At 43.0% G+C, this 26,219-nt stretch overlaps 1 protein-coding gene and 1 pseudogene across 6 annotated transcripts in view; one reads left to right on the top strand and one right to left on the bottom strand.

The window, feature by feature from the left end:
- Positions 1 to 391: 391 nt before the first annotated feature.
- The window catches only part of USP42 (ubiquitin specific peptidase 42), a 57,551-nt gene continuing 31,723 nt past the window's right edge, over positions 392 to 26,219 (top strand). For 3 of the 6 annotated variants that reach the window (XR_004265012.1, XM_032266471.1, XM_032266472.1), the window contains exons 1-3: positions 392 to 523; positions 6,380 to 6,629; positions 10,094 to 10,294. Coding sequence is in view for 2 of the 6 variants with exons in the window: in XM_032266471.1 (XP_032122362.1) it covers positions 6,389 to 6,629; positions 10,094 to 10,294 (442 nt within the window). In the remaining 4 variants the exon portion in view is untranslated. Of the gene's footprint in view, positions 524 to 5,451; positions 6,630 to 10,093; positions 10,295 to 10,822; positions 11,730 to 26,219 lie in introns of those variants that run through there. The other 3 variants (XR_004265013.1, XR_004265015.1, XR_004265014.1) reach the window with 3 other exon arrangements.
- Positions 23,539 to 24,038, bottom strand: LOC116541942 (annotated as a pseudogene).

A 26,219-nucleotide genomic window follows, 5' to 3' on the forward strand; every position in this document is an offset into this window, starting at 1 on the left:
TCAGACTCTCTGGCCCTAGGTGTCCGGCTTCTGGAAAGGCGTCAGGGTTCAAGCGCAGGACAAGGCACAAGCCAGGGATCCTACGTCCGCCGCGCACTATTCGGCTTTGCCCCCCGGCAGCACAGGGCGGAAAGAGCCCTTCTTCTGGCGCGCAGACGCGCCCAGCCCAGCCAATCAGAGCGCTCCCTCCGCCGGCCCGACCGGCGCTCTGGTGACGCGGGACGCCGGCCTTCGCCCACGGCTCTTGGACGACCGCACCTCCCGCACTCACCGCGCCCGTTAGCTGGGCGCCGCGCTTCTTGTGCGACGGCTCCTGGGCGGCGGCGCGTTCGGGCGCGGTCCTGGCGCGCCCCCTGGCGGCCCGGCGGGGCGCGGCGGGCGCGGCGCTGACCCGGAGGCGGCGGCGGCGGTGCCCGGATGGAGGCACGTCATTGTCCCCCGCCGGGCGGCTGGGCTGTGTGCGGCGGCGGCGGCGGCGGCGGCGGCGGCCGAGGGGGATGGAGCGAGCGCCGAGCCGGGTCAGGTAAGCTCCCGCCTCCTTCCCGCCCGTCGCAGGCGGGCATGGGGCCCGCGCAGCGCCCAGCTAGTCTGGGCCGCCCCTGGCCCGGCCGCCTCTCAGCCGGCGCGGCCCGCCGGGGGCTGGCGCGGCCCCTCGCCCGCCTCCCCCTCCACAGCCGCGGGCCGCCCGGGACCCCGTCGCGCCGGGGGCTGCGCCGCCACCGCCCGCCAGGGCCAGGCTGGCCGCTGGGGATGGGGCGGCGGCCGCGGCGGGCGGGCGCCGGGGGAGCTGGGCTGCGCGGGGAGGCCGGGCCCCCTGGTTGCCATGGACACTGCGCTCCCACCCCCACCCGGCCCCAGCCCGCCCCCTCGGCCCGGAGACCGGGCGGGTCAGCGGGGAGGCTCGGGGCGGCTGGGGTGGGCGTGTGCTGGCCGCTGACCGCGGAGCCGGGCGTCCCCGGCCCGCCCGCCGCCCCCCGCGTGGCTGCCACCTCCCGCCCCGGAGCGCCCCTCAGAGCCCCGGGCCGGCCTCCCCGCCCCCACTGCATCCCTAACAGAGACAAACTTTCCCACCCTGGGCGTCCCCTCCCCGGGCCTGGCCACCTGGCTGGCTGCTCCGCCGAGCGTCCGAGGTGTCCACGCCGGGCTGATCGGCCACCCCGAGGGGAGAGGAGGAGCCGGGCGGCGCGTCCCCAAAAGCATGTGTGCCTCCTTCGCGTTCTTTATCTTAGGGGCAGTAAGAGCCAACTTACCTGGAACGGGGTGGTGATAGGTTGCAGATGTTGGAAATGAAAATTGGACGAGAGTTTTCCCATCTAGGACTTTAACCCCTCTAACATGCATGCAGTGGAGATGACTTTTGTTGAATGGCTCTTAGGAGGCCGTGGGGTCACTTGTTTATAGGAAAACGTGTTGGTTATGTAAAGTCAATACCCTGACAGCAAAACTGTTTGATAAACTAGTTAACACCTCCTTTTCAAGGTAACCACAGAATCCTAGGTTCTCATTTTGGTGTCCTCTCAAAAGGTTTTGAAGAGTTGTAAATTTTAAACCTAATTCTTTTTACCGTGTTACTCATTCAAAGTGCCTAGGGGATATGAATAATCAGTTTCACTTATTTGTTTTAAATTAGGGCCAGTTTCACTTTCTTTTCTGTATCTTTGAATCAAGTCTACAGTTAGTATTTGGTTTGTAAAGCTTAAGGCTAGTCGTTTTGTTTACTTAAGTATAATTAAGATCAAGGTTGTGTCTTTTTAAAGAGTGTTTTCTCTTATAACGGAAATGGTACAAGAACGTGGATTGCATTGTTTACGAAGAAGCAGAGTGTAACACTTTTTTAAAATGTGTTGATACTATTACCTCAATGTTTGTAGAGCGTCTAGTGATACTCTTTTTACAAATGAAAAAAGAGTAATGTATTCTAGCATTTGATAACAAGGGAGACATACCATATAAAAGACGGAATTTTGAGGCTTTGAGTACAAGATTGTAGTAAAGGAAACACTTGTGAAGTCTCATTCCTCCACACTTACCCAACCTCGATTCATGTTCATGGTTTTTTTTGAGACAAGATCTCCCTTTGCTGCCTAGACTGGAGTGCGGTGGTGCAATTGTAGCTCACTGTAGCCTCAACCTCCTGAGTTCCAGCAGTCCTCCCACCTCAGCCTCCCAATTAGGTGGGGCTACAGGCATATGCCATCATACTCAGCTAATTTTTTTTCTTAAAGAGACAGGGTCTCAGCTGGGCACAGTGGCTCACACCTGTAATCCCAGCACTTTGGGAGGTCGAGGCGTGTGGATCACTTGAGATCAGGAGTTTGAGACTAGCCTGGCCAAGGTGGTGAAACCCCATCTCTACTAAAAATACAAAAATTAGCCAAGTATGGTGACAGGTGCCTGTAATCCCAGCTACTTGGGAGGCTGAGGCAGAGAATTGTTTGAACCAAGGAGAGTGAGCGGAGATTACGCCACTGTACTCCAGACTGGGTTGACAGAGTGAGACTCCCATCTCCAGAGGAAAAAAAAAAAAAAGGATCTCACTGTTGCCCAGGCTAGTCTGGAACTCCTGGGCTCAAGCCATCCTCCTGCCTTGGCCTCCCAAAGTGTTGAGATTACAGGCTTTAGCCACCATGCCCCGCGTGTAAGTGGTGGTTGTTGCTGCTGTTTTTAATGCTCTTGTAAGTTTTGTACATCATCAGAAGATGTTGCTTAAAAGTCGTGATATTGGCCGGGCGCGGTGGCTCAAGCCTGTAATCCCAGCACTTTGGGAGGCCGAGGCGGGTGGATCACGAGGTCAAGAGATCGAGACCATCCTGGTCAACATGGTGAAACCCCGTCTCTACTAAAAATACAAAAAATTAGCTGGGCATAGTGGCGCGTGCCTGTAATCCCAGCTACTCAGGAGGCTGAGGCAGGAGAATTGCCCGAACCCAGGAGGCGGAGGTTGCGGTGAGCCGAGATCGCGCCATTGCACTCCAGCCTGGGCAACAAGAGCAAAACTCCGTCTCAAAAAAAAAAAAAAAAAAAAAAAAAAAAGTCGTGATATTTATTGGGCATGGTGGCTCATGCCTGTAATCCAAGCACTTTGGAGGCCAAGGCGGGTGGATCATCTGAGGTCGGGAGTTCAAGACCAGCCTGACCAACATGGTGAAACCCCGTCAAAAAAAAAAAAACTTTACTATCAGCAAAGCTGAGAATAAAGAACATGTAAGCATATGAATCTTAAGTTCTGTGTAACATTGTTTGGCTTCAAGAAAGGTTATGTGTGTAGCAGATGGAGTTCAGCTTGATACCTGATGGTTTTAGGTCAAGACTTAATTGACTGAATATACAAATGAAGATGAACGGATAGTTTTGGTTTGTTTTCCACAATTATAATGCTGTAGGGTTACTGATGACTTGTACTTTCCTTAATTTTATTTTATTTTTTTTCATTTAAGAGGTTTCATCTCTTCTAAAATGTAATTTGAGCAAGTAAAATGGTTTTATTTGGTCATTTGTTAATGATTGTTCTGAAGGTATGTTTTTATCCCTTGAAAATCAAGGTTTTTGCTGCTGTTGAGTATTACTGTAAATAAGGCTGGATTAACCATTTCTTATAACTCTGTTTGGGTTTTCTTCTTCCTTTTCTTTCTTTCTTTCTTTTTTTTCAGACAGAGTTTCATTCTTGTTGCCTAGTCTGGAGTGCAGTGGCTCCATCTTGGCTCACCGCAACCTCCACCTCCTGGATTCAAGCGATTCTTTGGCCTCAGCCTCCTGAGTAGCTGGGATTACAGGCATGCACTACCACGCCTGGCTAATTTTGTATTTTTAGTAGAGACAGTGTTTCTCGATGTTGGTCAGTCTGGTCTTGAACTCCCAACCTCAGGTGATCTGCCCACCTTGGCTTTCCAAAGTGCTGGGATTACAGGCATGAGCCCCTGTGCCCGGGCTCTTTTTCCTTTTCTTCTTGCATTTTTTTCTTCTCTCCCCACACCGTTTCATAATTTTTTTAACTGTTAGATGAGGAAAAATGTAAACTGTATTTGGATTATAAGGGTCAAGCTTTCTTCCTGATCGAGGGTCATGTATCTTTGATTGATACAAAATTTCAATTCACTTTTTTTTATTACTTCATTGAAATATAGCAAACATCTTTTCTATTTCTAGGTGAGTTCAAATACTTTAAGATTGTATTTTTTGGGGTGATAATTTTACCCTAATTAAAAATTACACCAGCCTGACCAACATAGTGAAATCCTGTCTCTACTAAAAGTACATAAAAAATAAGCTGAGTGTGGTGGCACGCATCTGTATTAGCAGCTACTCAGGACGCCGAGGCAGGAGAGTTGCTTGAACCCTGGAGGTGCTGAGCCGAGACGGCGCCATTGCACTCCAGCCTGGGTGACAGAGCAAGATTCTGTTTCAAAAAAAAAAAAAAACTACCAACAACAAAATTGATGCTTTTTAAAAACAAACTTGGCCTGGCATTGTGGCTCATGCCTGTGATTCCAGCATTTTGGGAGGCAGAGGCAGGAGGATCGTTTCAGGCCAGGCGTTCAAGACCAGCCTGGGCAATATAGTGAGACCCTGTCTCTCCAAAAAAAAAAAAAAAAACCCCGCTAACGTTTTGTGAGCAGCCAATGCATGGTTTCGTTTGTTCATTGAAGTGGCAAGCACATGGATATTTTATTATCCCTACTTCGTAGCGTGGATCATACTTTTTTGTACTTTACATATGTATCAAATATTTTTTAAAACAAATTTTAAGGCTTGTTTCTACTCTAGAGTTTTTTAGGGTCAAATGAGATACTGAATATAAATCACTCAGCACAAGCTGGTGCCAAAAGCAAACGCTAGTTGTTTTCTGTTTCCAGACTTTGTTCATTAATTTGTTCTTCATATGTATGGAAAGCTGTCTCTATATGAGGTCAGAGGATGTAAATAAGAACATGGTAGACAGCAGCAAGGAAAACAGCTGTGGAGTAGATGCTAGCACGCTACCGTAGAAATCAGTGCAGGGTGCTTTGGGGGCCTTTAGGAGGGGTTTCTAACCCAGTCTTGGGGGAATGGCGGTGTCAAGGAAAGTGGCTCAGAGGAAGGAAATTATAAACTGAGAAGTGGAAATGTTAACTGGCTGGAGGTGGAAGGTTGGAAGAGAGAGCAGGGACCAAAAAAAGAAAAAGGAAAAAGACTTCAGCATGGTGGGAATGTGACATAGTATTTGGAGAGGTTATTAGGTCAGACAGTGCCAAGTCCAGGCATTAAGATGTTGTGCTGTGGGCAGTTAGACCACTCTTGAAAGGTTTCTTTTTTCTTTTCCTTTCCTTTCCCCTTTCCTTTTTGCATTTGAGACAGAGTCTCACTCTGTCATCCAGGCTGGAGTGTAGTGGTGCAATCTCGGCTCACTGCAACCTCCGCCTCCCAGGTTCAAGCAATTTTCCCTGCCTCAGCCTTCCAAGTAGCTGGGATCGCAGGCATCTACCACCACGCGAGCTAACTTTTGCATTTTTAGTAGAGATGGAGTTTTAGTCAGTCTCAGTTGCTGACTGGTTGCAGACTGGTTGGGGTCACATTTTCTTCATTTTATAAACTCTGGGGATTCTGTCTCATCTCATAGGTTCCTTATGAAAATTAAGTTAATGTATGTCTAGCAGTTGATGCAGTGCCCAACACAGAAAATGTTCAATTAGAGTGGTAGCACTGCTATTTTAAAATAGGACTCAGAGAAAATTATAATCGAGTACTTTTGTAACAGATATTTGTGTTCAAGTTTGATGTCAGTATGGCTTACAGGTTTCATTTAAAAAGTCATACATTCCATATAAATGAGCCTCTTCGGAAAAATGGTTTGTTTTAAAGGTGAGATCTTTATAATCATAATTTTTAAAAATGTAATGTATTTCACATGATGCCATTTATGCTTTAAGCACAAAATTAAGTCTAGATTGTCTCCGTGTAGTTGATGCTTTTCTCTGAGGAATTTACTCAAATTGAAGATTTGGTCAAGTGTATTACTATGTATAATTTTTCTAGTTTTAAGCAGTAGAGTGGGAAAATATAGATACTTAGTAAATAAATAGAATTGAAAATTGAAATGCCCCATTATAAACTGAAATGCCAGACTTTTAGGGGGCATGAAATAAAATGAGAAGTTCTAATCAGATACAGCACTGAAGATTTTAAAATAAAAATTGTTGACATTCAGATTAACGTAATGCTAAATGTCCCAAGGAGATTATTACAGAAATGTTAGAAAGTGCTGTTGTTTTTATATTTGGGTGATACATTTGAAAATAACTTCAAAATGGCTGAAATGATTTTCCAAGATCTAATTGTAGGGAAGGTAGATTGCTTTTCTCAAAACCTGTTGAAACAAATATGTACTTTTCATCTTTTGCAGAGTTGAACAATGACCATAGTTGACAAAGCTTCTGAATCTTCAGACCCATCAGCCTATCAGAATCAGCCTGGCAGCTCTGAAGCAGTCTCACCTGGAGACATGGATGCAGGTTCTGCCAGCTGGGGTGCTGTGTCTTCCTTAAATGATGTGTCAAATCACACACTTGCTTTAGGACCAGTACCTGGTGCTGTAGTTTATTCGAGTTCATCTGTACCTGATAAATCAAAACCATCACCACAAAAGGATCAAGGTATTGTTTTTGAAAAGAGAGAATTACTGCCAGAAACTCCTGTATAAATGCTGTTGGTGGGTTGTGGTTTCAGAGATAGGCTTACTTTGGAAGGCGGGAGGCCACCTGAGTGGTCAGCAGGGTTGCATTACTTGATGGGCTTTGTTTTCCTGTTACTTGTTCACAATTAACTTATGTATCACTACAGAGTAGATTATTTTTAGTTACTAGAATATTAGTAGTTTATTTTATTCCAGTTTTTTAAGGATAGACTTTATCTTGGTGAGAATTGAGATGGGCAAGTATTACATTAACTTGTTAACCAGTAGTTATTCTAGTTTCCTAAGTAGATAACTTTTACAAATTTAAAGATGTTTTGTAAAATGGTTGTCCTTTGATAAATGTTTTCCCAGCGCTTTTTTGTTTTTTGGTTTTTTTTTCCTGGCAATTAAAAAATCATTTGTAGTAATAAAGCTCTTTGAAAGAAAACAGGCCAGTCGTAGTGGCTCACACCTGTAATCCCAGCACTTCGGGAGGCCAAGGTGGGTGATCATGAGGTCAGGTGTTCGAGACCAGCCTGGCCAACATGGTGAAATGCTGTCTGTACTAGAGATACAAAAAATTAGCTGGGCATGGTTGCACACGCCTGTAATCCCAGCTACTTGGGAGGCTGAGGCAGGAGAATCACTTGAACCCAGGAGGTGGAGGTTCCAGTGAGCCAAGATCACACCATTGCACTCCACCCTTCGTGATAGGGCGAGACTCCGTCTCTAAAAAGAAAAAAAAGAAAACAGGCTAGGCACGATGGCTAACACCTATAATCCCAGCACTTTGGGAGGCCGAGGTGGGTGGATCACCTGAGATCAGGAGTTTGAGACCAGCCTGGCCAATATGGTGAAACCCCATCTTCACTAAAAATACAAAAATTAGCTGGAGATGGGGGCGTGTGCCTATAATCCCAGTTACTGGGGAGGCTGAGGCAAGAGAAGCACATGATCCTGACAGGCAGAGGTTGCAGTGAGCCGAGATGGCACCATTGCACTCCAGCCTGGGCAACACAGCAGGACTCTGTCTCAAAAAGAAAAAAAAAAGAGAGTACAATACAGAGGTTGGTGTAATGATACAAATGTAGTTACATTTGTTAAAACTCATCCAGATAAATGAGACATTAACACTTCAAGGTGTTACTTCCAAGGCTTTTGGATATGAGGACATGAAGATCTGAAATACAAAGAAAGATAAATATAATTTGTTCCTAGTTGGATTGTTGTTTGGCTTAGAGCATCCAGCCCAGGACAGCTTTGAATGTGGCCGAACACACAAATTCATAAACTTTCTTAAAACATTATGAGATTTTATTCGCGATTTTTTTTTTTTAAGCTCATCAGCTATGTTATTGTATTTTATGTGTGGCCCAAGACAATTCTCCTTCCGATGTGGCTCAGGGAAGCCAAAATATTAGACACCCCCTAGCTTGGAGTAGTTTGATGGTCATGTTGTTTTGAGTCCCCTAAGTAAGTTTCATATTGTGATGTGGGAGTGGGTGTTGCAGTTTGGTTTGCTGAAGATGTTTTGGGTAGGGGAAAGTTTATATCATCAAACACAACCTGATCAAATGTTGCAGAGAGGTGTAAAGTCCTTTGGCTTCTCTCCAGCAGCACTTTTTCACAGGACCTCTTTCTCCACAGCCTTCAACCTCCTGTCATATTGCTGGGGCTCCTCTGTCTTCTTAGAGCTTAACTGACATCTCCCCACTCTGCCCTTTTCTGGGGCTCTCATCTCATTCTCCACAGGATCCTTTCTCTTGTCCTAATTTTGCTGTCCATTCCCCAGCAAGCTGCAGCCTGCCTATGCCTGCCTAAATAACCACTAATACCTGTTCAAATCAAGAATGATTCCACATGGCATCTCAGCCTTTTGTTAGAGCACTGGGGGACTGCTACAAAGCCTTTAAAAAAGTCACTCTTGCCATTGATGATTTTCAGCTTTCCTAAATAAGTTGTTTCTTGAGCTTTACCTTAGTTCTGTTAGCATTCTTAGTTATTAGTAATCTGTTGATAATCTTCAAAATGGATAAAACCTTTTTAGATCACAGACAGTCTACTCACAAATGTGTATAGTGGTGCCTGACAGCCTGAGTTCAAAGCCTGCCTTCTTAGCGGTAAAATGGGGATGACCTCAGTACTAACCATTAGAATTGCAACTGTTTGGCCTGGTAAGGGCTCCCTACATGAGATGATAAGGATGACAGCGATGGTGGTACTGAAGTAGCATCCATGGCAGATGTTACAAGGAATCAGTTTATCCCATTCTTTTTATTGATTGTGTTACTTATTTTTAAAATGTTGAAACTAAATGTAAAAGAGTAATTATAATGAAGTCTCATGTAGCCATCAGCCAACTTTGACGTTAATCAACTTATGGCAGTTATCCCTGCACCTGCTTACCTCCCACGACGTTATCTTAAATCCAATACTTCATCTTTCATTTGTATTTTAGTCTCTACATCTAAAGAGTTTTTTTCTAAAAAAAAAATGTCTTTATATGAAAAAGCCATTCAGTGTTTATATTCCTCTGGTTGTTCATACACACACACACACACACACACACACACACACACACACACACGTATATACATATAAAATTTACATGTACATAAAATACGTGTGTGTGTATATTATGTATGTGTGTATATGTATATATATATATTTATATATATATATATATATATTTTTTTTTTTTTGAGACAGATTTTAGCTCTTGTTGCCTGGGCTGGTGTACAATGGCGTGATCTCAGCTCACTGCAACCTCTGCCTACCAGGTTCAAGCAGTTCTCCTGCCTCAGCCTCCTGAGTAACTATGATTATAGGCATGTGCCACCCCACCCAGCTAATTTTGTATTTTTAGTAGAGATGGGATTTCTCCACATTGATCAGGCTGGTCCAGCCTGACCTCATGATCCACCTGTCTTGGCCTCCCAAATTGCTGAGGTTACAGGCATGAGCCCCTGCGCCTGACCCTGAATGTGTGTATATATTAAAAAAATATATTTTAAAAAAATAGACAAGAGAAAATATCTCCTAGTTGGCTGAAAAAAGAAAAAATAAAAATAAATAATACATACATATATATGTATGTGTGTACACACACACACACACACACACACACGTATTTAATCAGTTGTTCAGAGCAACATCCAAACGAGGTCTACACTTTGCATTTGGTAGATATATCTCTCAAGTTTCTTTTAATCTGTAACTCTTTCCCCTTTTTGTCCTTTTCCAGTTCGTTTATTGGAGAAACTGGATCATTGACAATTTCACGTGTTCTGAGTCTTTTAAAATGTCCCTATTCCCACTGTATTTAGGCAGGCTGGTCATGAGATTTCAGATCTTGAACAGATTGAGGTTTGACCAAGTGTCACTATTCATTTAGCTTTGGTATGCAAAGATTGGTTTCTGACTCTTTCTTGTTTATTTTTCTAGCCGTAGGTGATGGCATCGCTCCTCCACAGAAAGTTCTTTTCCCATCTGAGAAGATTTGTCTTAAGTGGCAACAAACTCATAGAGTTGGAGCTGGCCTCCAGAATTTGGGCAATACCTGTTTTGCCAATGCAGCACTGCAGTGTTTAACTTACACACCACCTCTTGCCAATTACATGCTATCACATGAACACTCCAAAACATGTAAGTGTTCTGTGTTGTGTCTGTAATATTGTGGCATGCTAACCTACTTTAATTCTTTTATCTGAAATGAAAGTGAAGAATTAAGCCAAGAGTTCTATGATTGCTAAGAAGTTGGTTTATTCTTCTAGAAACCAAGGAGGAGGACTCAGGGTTGGTATTCAGGTTGCATAAAAAACATTTAGCACCTCATTGGATCTGTGAAGGTATTTAAAAAGAAACATTTTATCAGCTTTTGGCATTTCTGAACTCCTTGCTGGTTTTCTACACTCACTAAAAAAAAGTGACAGAAATATCTGACATTAGCTGGGCTTACACCTGTAATCCCGGCGTGTTGGGAGACGGAGGAGGGAGGATCACTTGAGCCCAGGAGCTGGAGACCAACCTGGACAACATAGTGAGGCCCCATCTCTGCTAAAATAAAAATTAAAAAATTAGTCTAGCATAGTTGCACACACCTGTAGTCCCAGCTACTCAGGAGGCTGAGGCAGGAAGATTACCTGAGTCTGGAAGGTTGAGACTGCAGTGAGTTGTGATCACACTGCTGTACTCCAGCCTGGGCAACAGAACAAGACCCTGTCTCAAAAGAAAAAAAAAGTCTGACATCAGCAACTTGGGACAAGCAGGGTGTTAAGAAATCCTGCCTCTCCTGGCATTTATACCATATTGGAAGACTTGATTCATTTACAGGGTTATAAGCCTTAGTGGAGAGGAACCCTCTTGCCACTGCCCTCAGCCTCCTGGAATTCAGACTGGACTTTCCCTTTAGCATTTGAGAACCTCATCTTCAACCTAAATGGCAGGAAATCAGTTAAAACATTAAAATGTCTTTAATTAGATAGAAGCCAACTCAGTGTTTGACTATCAACGTTCAGAATTTGGAACATCCATTTTTGAAGTTTTGGCCTTCTACATATGTTGTAAATATTCTTTACTCTTTATAAATGCAGTCTCCCTGTTCTTTGATCTAAATTAATGCTCAGATTCATATGTGTATGTTCTGGTGCTATTCATTAGTTACTAGGATTAAAAAAAAAAAAAGTTCCTTGGTTTCTTTTTGAATAGTTCTTTACTTAACAGAGATTTAAATTGGTTCTTTTAAAACTGATTTTTTTTTTTCCTCCAGAGAGCCAAATAATGCTTGCAAAGAATTTGGAAAGTACAGAAAAATTTAAAGAAACTAAAGAAAAATCACCTAGAATCTCACCACCTACCTAGAGGTGTCTGTTATGCCAAGGGGTTTTAAATTACAGAATGAACGTTCTGTTTGCCCTCATTTTCTCCCTTTCTAAGTCCATAATTCATTCCCCACAGACAGCTTTCCTATCACTTTTGCGCTTAATGAAAGTAGGGTGTGGATGAAAACCCAGCACTAGCACCTGGACAGCAAGAGAGAGGACCAAGACAAAATTCAGAAGCTTCCGGTGTCCAGAATTAGGTGCCTATCTTTTATGCTATTGGTAGTTTTTGCGCTTGCTTCCTCCCTCCCTTCCTCTCTTTCTCTCTCTTTTCCCAGCTTTATTGAGGTATAATTGATGTATAATAAATTATACATATTTAAAATACATAATTTGATGCATTTTGACATTTGTATACGCCCATGGAACTAGCATCAAGATTAAGATAATGAACATGTTCATCACTCTCAAAAGTTCCTGAATGCCCCATTGAAATCACTCTTTCCATCCTTTCCCCCACCCCGATCCACTCCTACCCGGCAATCACTGATCTGCTTTCTGTCAATGTAGATAAATTAGTTTAGATTTTCTATAATGTCGATTATGTGGAATTGTACAGTATATATTTTTATATTATCTTGCTTCCTTCACTCAGCATAATTACTTCAACATTATTCCATTTGTGGCATGTAACAGTACTTCATCGTATTGCTGAGTAGTATCCCATTTTATGGCTGGATCACAATTTGTTTCTCCATTCATCTGTTGATGGGCATCTGGGTCGTTTTTCACTTTGTGCCATTACAAATTAAGCTGCTATGAACATTTGCAAACAGTCTTTGTTAGGGCATGTTTTCATTACTCTTAGGTAAATATCTAGGAGTAAAATGGTTTGGTCCTGGAGTAGGCGTGTAGTTAACATTTTAAGACACTTCAAAATTGTTTCCAAAAGGGATTGCAGTGTTTTATAGTCTCACCACTGGTGAATGAAGCTTCCATTTGTTCCACATCCTTCCCAGTACTTGGTGTGGTCAGTCATCTTCAGTTTTAGTAATCTCCATAGGTATGTAGGGTGTAGTATCTTGTGGTTTTAATTTGTACTTTCATGATGAATAATGCTGAACATCTTTTCTTTCTTTCTTTTTTTTTTTTTTTGAGACGGAGTCACACGCTGTTGTACAGACTGGTGTGCAATGGTGCGATCAAGGATCACTGCAACCTCCGCCTCCCAGGTTGAAGTGATTCTCCTGCCACAGCTTCCCAAGTACCTGGGATTACAGGTTCCTCCCACCATGCCTGGCTAATTTTTGTATATTTAGTAGAGATGGAGTTTCACCATGTTGGTCAGGCTAGTCTTAAACTCCCAACCTCAGGCAATGCGCCCGCCTCGGCCTCCCAAAGTGATGGGATTACAGGCATAAGCCACCGTGTCTGGCCTTGTTTTTGTTTTTAAACATCTTTTCATGTGATTATTTGCTAAATGTCTGTTGAAATCTTTTGCCCATTTGAAAGCTGGTATTTTTCTTATTGAGCTTAGAGAATTCTTTATATATTCTCAATTTAAGTCTTTTGTTAAATAGGCTGGGATTTGTCTTTTTATTCTTTTCAGTGTCTTTTAAACAGTGCATTTTTTGTTTTGGGAAATTTCATTTCTTTTTTTTTTTCTTTGTTTTTTTTTTGAGGTGGAGTCTCACTCTGTTGTCAGGCTGGAGTGCAGTGGCACAATCTCGGCTCACTGCAACCTTTGGCTCACTGCAACCTCCACCTCCTGGGTTCAAGCGATTCTTCTGCCTCAGCCTCCCAAGTAGCTGGGACTACAGGTGCGCACCACCAAACACAGCTAATTATTTTTGTATTTTTAGTAGAGATGGGGTTTCACCATGTTGGCCACGATGGTCTTGATCTCTTGACCTCGTGATCCACCTGCCTCAGCCTCCCAAGGTGCTGGGATTACAGGCATGAGCTACTGTGCCTGACCTTTTTTTTTTTTCTTTTTATTAATTGTGCTGTAGGTGTTTTAAGAAGTCTTGGTTGGGCTCATGGCTCGTGCCTGTAATCCCAGCACTTTGGGAGGCTGAGGCAGTCCGATCACTTGAGCCCATGATTTCAAGATTAGCCTGGGCAACATAGGGAGAACCCATCTCTATAAAAAATTCAAAAATTAGGCCAGGTATGGTGGCTCATGCCTGTAATACAGTGTTTTTGGAGGCTGAGGTGGGTAGATCACTTGAGTTTAGTAGTTTTGAGAACAGCTTGAACAACATAGCGAAACCCTATCTGTATAAAAAACACAAAAATCAGTGGAGCATGGTGGTACACACCTGTAGTTCCAGTTACTTGGGAGACTGAGGTGGGAGGAACATGAGCCCTGGAGGTTGAGGCTGCTGTGAGCAAGACTGTGCCACTTTATTCAAGAAAAGACAAGAAAAAGAAACGTTTGCTTACCTAGAGACCACAAATATTTTTCCTATACTTTCTTCTGGAAGTCTTACAGTTTTAGCTTTTGTGTTTGGGTCAGTGATTCATTTTGAGTTAATTGTTGTTTGTGATATGAAGATGGGGCAAGTTTGTTTTTTTTTTTGCATATGGATGTTCAATTGTTGGAAAGATAATCCTTTTATCACCAAATGGTCTTTGCACTTTTATCAAAAATTAGTTGATTGTAGCAACAGAGACAGAAGAAAAAAAAATCAGTAAGCCATGTAAATACGATGTATTTTTGGACTCTATTATGTTGTACTGATCCATTGTTTATCTTGATACCATAACAAAATGTCTTGATTACTATATATTTTCAAGTTTTGTGGCAACTGCAGGGACTTATGTCTGTAATCCCAGTGTTTTGGGAGGCTGAGACAGGAGAACCGTTTGAGCCCAGGAGTTTGAGAGCAGCCTGAGCAACATACCAAGACGCTGTCTCTAAAAAAAAAAAAAAAAAAAAAATTAGGTGCATGTGGGAACTCATGCCTGTAGCCCTAGCTACTTGGGAGGCTGAGGCAGGAGGATCGCTTACGCCTAGGAGTTTGGGGCTGCCATGAGCTATGATTGCACCACTGTATTATAGCCTGGATGATAGAGAGTGAGATACTATCTCAAAAAGAAAGTTTTAGAACTAGGTAAGTCCTCTAGCTTTGTTCTTTTTCTGAGTTTTTCTGTAGCCTGGGCAACATTGTTAGACCTTACCTTTACAAAAAATAAAAAAATTAGGTGAGATAAGTGTGGCGGCAAGCTTCTGTAGTACTAGTTACTTGGGAGACTGAGGTGAGAGGCTTGCTTCAGCTTGGGAGGTGGTGACTGCAGTGAACTGTGATTGTGCCACTGCACTGCAGCCTATATCAACCAAAATAAAAAAATTGTTCTGGCCATTCATGGTTTCTTGGCTGTATTTCCAAATGAATTTTAGAATCAGTTTGTCAGTTTCTACAAATAGTCTTCCTGGTATTTTGATTGAGACTGTGCTGAATCTTTAAATCAATTTGATGTGAATTGACATCTAAACAGTATTATTTTCTGACCCATTAGCAAGGTATATCTATTTATTTAGGCCATCTTTTTTTTTTTTTTTTTTTTTTTTTTTTTCTGTGATGGTCTTGCTCTGTTCCCCAGGCCGGAATGCAGTGGTGCACAGTCACGGCTAACTGCAGCCTTGACCTCCTGGGCTCAAGGTATCCCCCTGCCTCAGCCCCATGAATAGCCAGAACTACAGGCATATGCTACAACACCGAGCTAATTTTTTATTTTTTTTGTAGAGACAGTCTCGCTATGTTGCCCAGGCTGGTCTCAAACTCCTTGGGTCAAGCAGTTCTCTTGGCTCAGTGTTTTGTTTTTAGACTGAGTAGTTTCGCTCTGCCACGCCAGCTTGAGTGCAGTGCCACTATCTCCATTCACTGTACCCTCTACCCCATGGATTTAAGTGATTCTCCTGCCTCAACCTCCCAAGTAGCTGGGATTACAGGTGCACACCATCACACCTAGCTAATTTTTGTATTTTTAGTAGAGGTAGGGATTCACAATGTTGGCCAGGCTGATCTCAAACTCCTGACCTCAAGTGATCTGCCTGATTCAGCCTCCCAGAGTGCTGGGATTATATGAGCCACTGTGCCCAGCCACTGTGCCCAGCCTCTTGCCTCAGCCTTTCAAAGTGCTGGGATTATAGGCATGAGCTACCATGCCTGGCCTAGGCCATCTTTAGTTTCTCTTAGCAGTGTTGTGTAGTTTTCAGTGTGCATGTACAACGTACATAGCTTTTATCTGAGTTATCCCTATTAAATACATAGGGATCAATTTTTTTTTTTTTTTTGAGATGGAGTTTCACTCTCGTTGCCCAGGCTGGAGTGCAATGGCGCAATCTCATCTCACTGCAACCTCCGCCTCCTGGGTTCAAGCAATACTCCTGCGTCAGCCTTCTGAGTAGCTGGGATTACAGGTGCCCACCACCACGACCGGCTAATTTTTTTTTTTTTTTTTTTTTGAGACGGAGTTTCGCTCTTGTTACCCAGGCTGGAGTGCAATGGCGCAATCTCAGCTCACCGCAACCTCCGCCTCCGGGGTTCAGGCAATTCTCCTGCCTCAGCCTCCTGAGTAGCTGGGATTACAGGCACACGCCACCATGCCCAGCTAATTTTTTGTAGTTTTAGTAGAGACAGGGTTTCACTGCATTGACCAGGATGGTCTCGATCTCTTGACCTCGTGATCCACCCGCCTCGGCCTCCCAAAGTGCTGGGATTACAGGTGTGAGCCACCGCGCCCGGCCTAATTTTTGTATTTTTAAGTAGAGATGGTGTTTCACCATGTTGGCCAAGCTGGTCTTGAACACCTGACCTCAAGTAATCTACCCGCCTTGGCCTCCCAAAGTTTTGGGATTACAGGTGTGAGCCACTGCACCCAGTCAGGATAAATATTTTCATTAACTATTACACATGGTGTTTTATTTTTAAAATTTCAACTTATTGTTTATTGCTAGAATATAGAAATATATTTTCAGATATTGATCTTATATCTTGGAACCTTGCTTAACTCCCTTATTCTAGTAGGTTTTGTTTTTTTTTTTTTAAGATCTCTTAAGATTTTACAGAGGCAACCAGGTGATATGTGAATAAAGATAATTTTACTTCTCCATTTCCAGTCTGTTTAGATTCATTTCTTTTTCTTGCTGTTTTGTTCTGGTTAAAAGACCTCCATTACATTATTAAATAAATGTCATAAGAGTAACTGTTCATGTCTCTTAGAGGAAAAGCATTCGGCATTTCACCATTAAGTATGGTGTTGTAGGTTTTTCATAGATGCCTTTTACCAGGTTGAGTTGTTTGATGCTTGAATGTTAAGCCAACCTTGCATTCTGTGATGCATTATTCTATGTATTATTGGCTTTGATTTGCTAAAATTGTAAAACAGTTTTGTCTTCATGAGTATTATTAGTCTATAGGTTCTTATAATGCCTTTTTTTTTTGTTGTTTTGGCATTAGGGTAATGTTGGCATCATGGTATGTGTTGGGATATGTTTTCTTCACTTCTGTTTCCTGGAAGAGATTGTACAGAATTGATGTTACTTCTTTAAATGTTTGGTAGATTTCAGCAGTGAAGGTATCTGGGCCTTGCAGTTTCTCATGGGCAGGTTTTAAACTACATATTTAATTTCTTCTTTTCTTTCTTTTGTTTTTAGGAGACAGGATCTCGTTCTTTTGCCCAGGCTGGAGTACAGTGGCAAGATCATGTCTTACTGCATCTTCTAACTCCTGGGCTCAAGCAATGCTCCCACCTCAGCTTCCTGAGTAGCTAGGACTAGAGGTGTGCATCACCACACACAGCTAATTTTTAAATTATTTTTGTAGAGACGAGGTCTCTCTTTTGCCCAGGCTAGTCTTGAACTCCTGGCTTCAAATGATCCTCCCGGCTTGGCCTTCAGAAGTGCTAGGATTATGCCACCATAGCTAGCTTTCTCTCTTTTTTGTTACACCAGTCTGACCAGAAGTGTTTTAATCTTACTGATCTCAAAGAACTAGAGCTCTTGGTTTCATTGTTACAGTTTTCTGTTTTATTGATGTTTGTTGTTATTGTTATTATTCCCTTTCTTCTGCTTACTTTGGATTTAATGTGCTCTGTTCCAGTTTCTTAAGGTGGAGTCTTAGGTCATTTGATTTGAGATCTTTCTTCTTTTCCAATGCAAGTGTTAAATGCTATAAATTTCCCTATGAGTGCTGCTTTATATCCCGAACATGTTGATAAGTCATGTGTTAATTTTTTTTTTTTTTTTTTTTTTTTGAGACGGAGCTTCGTTCTTGTTACCCAGGCTGGAGTGCAATGGCGCAATCTCGGCTCACCGCAACCTCCGCCTCCTGGGTTCAGGCAATTCTCCTGCCTCAACCTCCTGAGTAGGTGGGATTACAGGCACACGCCACCATGCCCAGCTAATTTTTGTATTTTTAGTAGAGACAGGGTTTCACCATGTTGACCAGGTTGGTCTCGATCTCTTGACCTCGTGATCCACCCGCCTTGGCCTCCCAAAGTGCTGGGATTACAGGCGTGAGCCACCGCGCCCGGCCTTTTTTTTTTTTTTTTTTTTAAAGACAGGGTCTCTGTTGCCTAGGCTGAAGTGCAGTGGTGCCATCATAGCTCATTGCACCCTCAACCTCCTGAACTCAAGTGAATCCTCCCACCTCAGCTTCCCAAGTATCTGAGACTGCAGACATGCACTACCATGCCTGGCTAACTTTTTTTGTGATATTGTGTCTCTCTAAAGCCAGGCTGAAGTGTAGTAGCATGATCTCAGCTCACTGCAACCTCTGCTTCCTGGGTTCAGTTGATTCTCCTTCCTCAGCCTCCTGAGTAGCTGGGATTACAGGCGCACACCACCACACCCAGCTAATTTTTGTATTTTGGTCAGGAGATCAAGAGACCATGTTGGCTGGGATGGTCTCTCGATCTCCTGACCTTGTGATCCACCTGCCTTGGCTTCTCAAAGTGCTGGGATTACAGGCGTGAGCCACTGCACTCAGCCTAATTTTTTTTTTTTTTTTTTTTTTTAACAGATATAGGGTCTCTCACTAAGATGCCCTGGCTCATCTCAAACTCCTGGCACCCAGGCTAGAGTGCCGTGGCGTGATCTTGCTTCACTGCAGCTCTGCCTTTCAGGTTTAAGTGATTCTTGTGCCTCAGCCTTCCGAGCAGTTGGGATTACAGGCATGCACCACCATGCCCGACTAATTTGTTTTTTTTTAGTCATGATGGGGTTTCTCACCCATGTAGACCAGCTAGTCTCGAACTTCTGACCTCAGGTGATCCACCCACCTTGGCCTCCCAAAGTGCTGGGATTATAGGTGTGAGTCACCGTACCTGGCCTCTTATGCCTTCTTGATGAACTCACTTGGTTATCATTTATGAAATGACCCTCTTCATCCCAAATAATATTCTTTGCTCTGAAATCTTTTTCCGAGATAAATTTAGCCACCCAAGGTGGGCATGATGGCTTATGCCTGTAATCCCAACACTTTGGGAAGCCGAGGCAGGAAGAACGGTTAAGCTAGGAGTTCTAGACCAGATTGAACTACATAAAAAAATTAGCTAGGCACAGTGGTGTGTTTCTATTGTCTCGGCTACTCGGGAGGCCAAGGTGGGAGGATCACTTGAGCCAGGATGTTAAAAGTTGCAGGAGAGCTGGCAAAATGCCAGTGCCCTCCAACCAGGGTAACAAAATGCAACCCTGTCTCTTAAACTTGGCCTCCCGAGTAGCCGAGAAAAAAAAAAATTAGGCCCTACAGTTTTCGTTTACTTTTTATTTCTTTCTTGTTTTGTTTTGTTTTGCTGTGTTGTGTTGTTTTTGAGGTGGATTCTTGCTCTGTCACCAAGGCTGGAGTGCAGTGGTATGATCTTGGCTCACTGCAATCTCTGCCTCCTGGGTTCAAGTGATTCTCCTGCCTCAGCCTCCCAAGTAGCTAGGATTACAGGCACGAACCACCATGCCTGGCTAACTTTTGTATTTTTAGTTGAGATGCGGTTTCACCATGTGTTGGCCAGGCTGGTCTCAAACTCCTGACCTCAGGTGATCTGCCCACCTCAGCCTCCCAAAGTGCTGAGATTATAGGTGAGCTACCATGATTCATGTTAGCATGGTATATTTTTTTTATTTTTATCTCTAGCATATTTTTGTCTATATATTTAAAGTGGATTTCTTTTTTTTTTTTTAAATTTTGAGATGGAGTCTCGCTCTGTTGCCCAGGCTGGAGTGCAGTGGTGCAATCTTGGCTCACTGTAACCTCCATCTCCCAAGTTCAAGTGATTCTTCCGCCGCAGCCTCCCAAGTAGCTGGTACTACAGGCACACATTACCATGCCTGGCTAATTTTTGTATTTTTGTTAGACGCGGGGTTTCACCATATAGGCCAGGCTGGTCTCAAACTCCTGACCTCGTGATCTGCCCTCTTTGGCATCCTAAAATGCTGGGATTACAGATGTGAGCCACCTCGCCTGGCTTGCCCCCGCCTCCCATCCTCCGCCTGCGAGATGGGGTCGTGCTCTTTCTCCCAGGCTGGAGTGCAGTGGTGTGATCTTGGCTCACTGCAACCTCCACCTTCTGGGTTCAAGCAGTTCTCTTGCCTCAGTCTCCCAAGTAGCGGAGATTACAGGCATATGCCACCATGCCTGGCTAAGTTTTGTATTCTTAGTAGAGGCAGGATTTCACCATGTTGACCAGGCTGGTCTTGAACTCCTGATCTCAAGCGATTTACCTGCCTCAGCCTCCCAAAGTGCTGGGATTATAGGCGTGAGCCACTGCCCTGGCTGTACCTGGCTTTAAAGTGGATTTCTTATAAATAGCTTATTAGTTTGATCTTGCATTTTTATCCAATAGTAGCCTCTGCCTTTTGAGGTGTTACACCTTTTACATTTAATGAGATTATTGGTATGATTGGGTTTAAATCTATCATCTTGCTATTTTTTTTTTCTATTTCTCCCATTTATTCTTTGTTCTCTTTTAAAATCTGTTTTCTGCCTTCTTTTGTATTGAGATGTGATTTTATTTAATCCGCTTTATTGGCATATTTTCAATGCTTTTTTTTCGTGGTGGTTACTTTAGGTTGTATCTTTAACTTATCACAGTTTACTTTCAAGTAATATTCCACTTCTCAGGCTGGGCCTAGTAGCTCACACCTGTAATCAGCACTTTGGGAGGCCAAGGCAGGTGGATCACTTGAGGTCAGGAGTTCAAGACCAACCTGGCCAACATGTGAAACCCCATCTCTACTAAAAATACAAAAATTAGCCGAGCATGGTGGCACATGCCTGTAATGCTAGCTACTCTGGAGGCTGAGGCAGGAGAATTGCTTGAGCCCGGGAGGCCGAGGTCGCAGTGAGCCGAAATTGTGCTACTGTACACCAGCCTGGGCAACAGAGCCAGACTCTGTCTCAAAAACAAAACAAAACAAAAAACAGGCCAGATATAATGGCTCATGCCTGTAATCCCAGCACTTTGGGTGTTCGAGGCGGGAGGATGACCCGAGGCTGGGAGTTCAAGACCAGCCTGGCCATTATGGTGAAACCCTATGTCTACTAAAAATACAAAAAATTAGCCTGACATGGTGGTGGGTACCTGTAATCTCAGCTACTTGGGAGACTGAGGCGGGAGAATTGCTTGAACCTGGGAAGCAGAGGTTGTAGTGAGCCGAGAACATACCACTGCCCTCCAGTCTAGGCAGCAAGAGTGAAACTCTGTCTCAAAACAAAAACAAAACAAAACAAAACAATATTCTGGTTCTCATGTAGAATCAGAACATTTTGACAATATACGTCTTAATCTTTTCTTTCCTACCTTTGTGCTATTATTGTAATGCATTGTTGTATTTTTTCTTTAAATACATTTTAAAAGTTTTGTGTTAGTTTAAAGCTTTTAAAAATTATTTATATTTACTTGTTGACTGTATCCACTGCTTTTTATTCCTTTTTATAGGTACAGATTTCCGTTGGTATTTTTCCTTACTTTTATATGTTTTGGGTTTTTTTGATGGTCAGGGGTTATTTTGCTTTGTTGTTGATTTCCAGTTTTTTGGTTTTTTTTTTTTCTGGTCTGAAATGTCTTTATTTTGCCTTTTTAAATAACTCAATTTTTTTTATTTGGGGGTAACTATAGATTCACATGCAGTTGCAAGAAATAATACAGAGAAATACCATGCACCCTTTCTCGGTCTTCCCCAGTGACACACCGTAATGTAGTATCACAAGCACAAGCACAGTAGTGACATTGATAGAGTTGAGATCAGAGTATTTCTATCGCCTGCAGAATCCATCATGTTTCCCTTCCATAGCCAAGCCCACTTGTGTCCCTGCCTTCTCCTTTACCTCTGATGACCACTAATTTATTCTCCATTTCTATGATTTTATCATTTCAGCAATGTTACATGAATTATATAGTATGTAACCTTTGGATTTGGCTTTTTTATGTAGCATAATTCTCTCAAGATTGATCCAGGTTGTTGCATGTATTAATAATTCTTTCATTGGTAGGTAGTATTTCATGGTATGGATATGCCAGTTTCTTTAACTACTTTTCCATTAAAGGACATCCGGGTTGTTTCTAGCTTTGGGATATTATGAAAAGAGCTGCTGTAAACATGAATGTATATAGCTCTTTTCATCAGCATGTCTTCATTTCTCTGGGATAAATGCCCAGGACTGCATGGGTTATATGCTAGTTGCATGTTTGATATTATAAGAAACTGCCAAAGCAATGTATGAGAGTTTCAGTTTCCCTGCATCTTTGCCAACATTTGATGTTGTCACTAGTGTTCATTTTACCTGTACTGATAGTGTATAAGTGATAACTCATTGTGGCTTTCGTTTGCATTTCGCCAGTGCCTGAAGGTATTGAACATCTTTTGATGTGCTTATTTGCCATCTGTTTGTGTTCTTTGGTGAAATGTTTCTCTGCATCTTTTGCTCATTTTCTATCATGTTCTTTGTTGTTGTACTGTCAAGCTTTGAGGATATATGGTTTCCAAATATTTTCTCCCCATCTGTAGCATGTCTTCATCCACTTAATGGATGTTTTACAGGCAGAGGTTTTTAATTTTGGTGAAGTTCAATTGGTCAGCCTTTAATGGATGGTGCTTTTAGTGTCAAGTTTAAGATCTCTTTGCCTAGTTGTTGATCCAGCAGATTTTTTACTATGTTAATTTTTTCCTGTAAGTTTTATCGTTTTGTGTTTTACATTTAAGTCTGTGATCCATTTTGAGTGAATTTTTGTAGTAACTGTGAGGTTTAAGCTGAGTTTTTTATCTTGATGTCCATTTGCTCCAGTGTCATTTTCTAGAAGAAGCTGTTTTCCCTCAGTTGAATTGCTTTTTGTATCTTTGTAATTAAAAAAAAATCATTTGGGCATACTTGTGTGTCTGTCTCCGGGTTCTTGATTCTGATGTGTGTATCTCCCTGCTACACAGTCCTTCTTACTGTAGCTACCTAATAAGTCTTGATATCAGATAGAGTGATTCCTTCAACTTTATTCTTATTCAAAATATTTTCAGCTATTCTAGTTCCATTGCTTTTCATTATAAATTATAGAGTAATCTTCCGTATATCTATAAAATACTTTACTGGGATTTTGATAGGAAGTACAGTAAAATTGTATCTTTTTTTTTTTTTTTTTGAGACGGAGTTTCGCTCTTGTTACCCAGGCTGGAGTGCAATGGCGCGATCTCGGCTCACCGCAACCTCCGCCTCCTGGGTTCAGGCAATTCTCCTGCCTCAGCCTCCTGAGTAGCTGGGATTACAGGCACGCGCCACCATGCCCAGCTACTTTTTTGTAGTTTTAGTAGAGACGGGGTTTCACCGTGTTGACCAGGATGGTCTCGATCTCTTGACCTCGTGATCCACCCGCCTCGGCCTCCCAAAGTGCTGGGATTACAGGCTTGAGCCACCGCGCCCGGCCTAAAATTGTATCTTAATTTAGGGGGAATTAACATCTTTACTATGTTCCTGAAATCTACTTTATTCTTTATTAATGTAACCGTTCCTGCTTTTTTTGTTGTTGTTTGTTTCTTTTTTTTTTTTTACAGTCCAGAGGTCTTTTATATTTTTTAACACCTATTATGCCATGAATTCATAGAGAATAGGTTCCAGCAGCTCAGGCTCCTTCCCATTGGTTCTCACAAAGTGTGCTTCTCTGGGTGGAGCAGGCTGGCGCTTCAGTTGGACCCAGGTACTTTTCTCTTTGGCTTCTTTCTTTTTCTGATCATTTTCCTTCACACGTTTTAGGAAGCTATCTTGGCTCTTAGAGTGCTTGATGTGCTCAATACGCACATTAATTCTCTTGGCAAGAATCTTGCCCTTAACTTGTTTGTTTACAACAATGTCAGCAGCATGCTGGGTAACACTGTAGACTCTTCCAGTTTTGCCATGATAACATTTGTGGGGCATTCCTTTTTGAACAGTACCCATTCCCTTGATGTCTACAATGTCACCTTTCTTATAGATTCGCATATACGTGGCCAAAGGAACAACTCCATGTTTTCTAAAAGGCCTAGAGAACATGTATCAAGTGCCTCTCCTCTTTCCCTTTGTGTTCGTCATTTTGGCGAATTACTGGAAGATGGCGGTTCCGCTGTTTCTTTTTTCTTTCTTTCTTTTTTTTTTTTTTTTTGAGACAGAATTTCGCTCTTGTTACCCAGGCTGGAGTGCAATGGCGCAATCTCGGCTCACCGCAACCTCCGCCTCCTGGGTTCAGGCAATTCTCCTGCCTCAGCCTCCTGAGTAGCTGGGATTATAGGCACGCGCCACCATGCCCAGCTAATTTTTTGTATTTTTAGTAGAGACGGGATTTCACCATGTTGACTAGGATGGTCTCAATCTCTTGACCTCATGATCCACCCGCCTCAGCCTCCCAAAGTGCTGGAATTACAGGCGTGAGCCACCACGCCCGGCGCTATTGTTTGTTTCTTTATTTTTGCGACAGAATCTTGTTTTGTCCCCTGGGCTTGAGTGCATTGGTGTGATCATAGCTCACTGCAGTGTCAAAATTTTGGTCTCAAACCATCCTCCTGCCTCAGCCTTCCTAGTAGCTTAGGATTACAGGCGTGTGCCACCATGATCAGCTAATTTTTTTATTTTTTATTTTTGTAGAGAGTCGGTCTCACTATGTTACCCAGGCTGGTCTTGAACTCCTAGCCTCAAGTGATCTTCCTGCCTTGGCCTCTGAGAGTGTTGGAATTACAGGTGTGAGCCACTGCGCCTGGCCCCTGCTTTTTTTATTTTTTATTTTTCCTTGATATGAGGTCTCACTCTGTCACCTGGGCTGGAGTGCAGTGATGTGATCGTGGCTCACTACAGCCTCCAACTCCTGGGCTCTAGGGGTCCTCCCATCTCAGCCTCTGGAGTAACTGGGACCACAGGCATGCACCACCATGCCCAGATAAAAATTTTTTCCCCACTTTGTTTTGATTAATACTTGCATGGCATACCTTTTTCATCCTTTTACTTTCAGCCTGTCTGTATCATTACATTTGAAGCGAGTTTTTTGTAAACAGCATATAGTTAGGTTCTGTTCAGTCCATTTTGTCAGTCTGTGTCTTTTAACTGTCTGCTGCTCTAGGCTGGGTGTCCTTTACCCTCATTTATTTAGAACATTTACCTGTAAAGTGATTATTGATATCTTTTTTTTTTTTTTTTTCTGGAGTAAAAAGGGGTTTTTCACATTTTTCAGGCTGGAGTGCAATGGCGCGATCTCGGCTCACCGCAACCTCCGCCTCCTGGGTTCAGGCAATTCTCCTGCCTCAGCCTCCTGAGTAGCTGGGACTACAGGCACGTGCCACCATGCCCAGCTACTTTTTTGTAGTTTTAGTAGAGACGGGGTTTCACCATGTTGACCAGGATGGTCTCGATCTCTTGACCTCGTGATCCACCCGCCTCGGCCTCCCACAGTGCTGGGATTACAGGCTTGAGCCACCGCGCCCGGCCTGATTATTGATATCTTGAGACTTAAGGCTTATTCTGCCATTTAATGTTTTGTTTTTTGTTTGTTCTGGTTATATATATATATATATGTCTTTGTTTTCTTATTCTTGCTTCTCTGTGGGTTATTTGAATACTTGAAAATATTTTTCAAAATTACGTCATTTTTCTTTACTTGAGTCTGTCCTTTTTGGAGACAGGGAGACAGGGTCTCACTCTGTTACTAGGCTGGAATGTGATGTTGGCACTGTCTCAGCTCACTGCAGCCTCAATCTCCCAAGCTCAAATGGTCTTCCTGCCTCAGCCCTCCAAGTGGTTTGGACTACATACAGGTATGTGCCACCATGCCTGGCTAATATCTGTAGAGACAGGGTTTCACCATGTTGTCCAGGCTGGTCTCAAACTCCTGGGCTCTAGTGATTTGCCTGCATCAGGCTCCCAAAATGCTGGGATTACAGGCATGCACTACTGTGCCTGGAGCTTTCTTAGTGGTCACTCTTAGGGACCACATTACACACATATAACTTACCACAGTTTACTGGTATTGTCATTTTACTAGTTTGAGGGAAGTATAGAGACATTACTTCCTTATGTCCTTTACTCTCTACTAGTTATAATTGTTTTAAGGTATTTCTTGTAGGCCAGGCACGGTGGATCACCTGAAGCCAGGAGTTTGAGACCAGCTTGGCCAACATGGTGAAACCCCGTCTCTACTACAAATACAAAAAATTAACCAAGTGTGGTGCTGGGCGCCTGTAATCCCAGCAACTCAGGAGGCTGAGGCAGGAGAATCACTTGAACCCAGGAGATGGAGACTGC

This window comes from Sapajus apella, unplaced genomic scaffold (genome assembly GCF_009761245.1).
Source record: "Sapajus apella isolate SASKATOON/1434 unplaced genomic scaffold, GSC_monkey_1.0 scaffold159, whole genome shotgun sequence".
Lineage (NCBI taxonomy): Eukaryota > Metazoa > Chordata > Mammalia > Primates > Cebidae > Sapajus > Sapajus apella.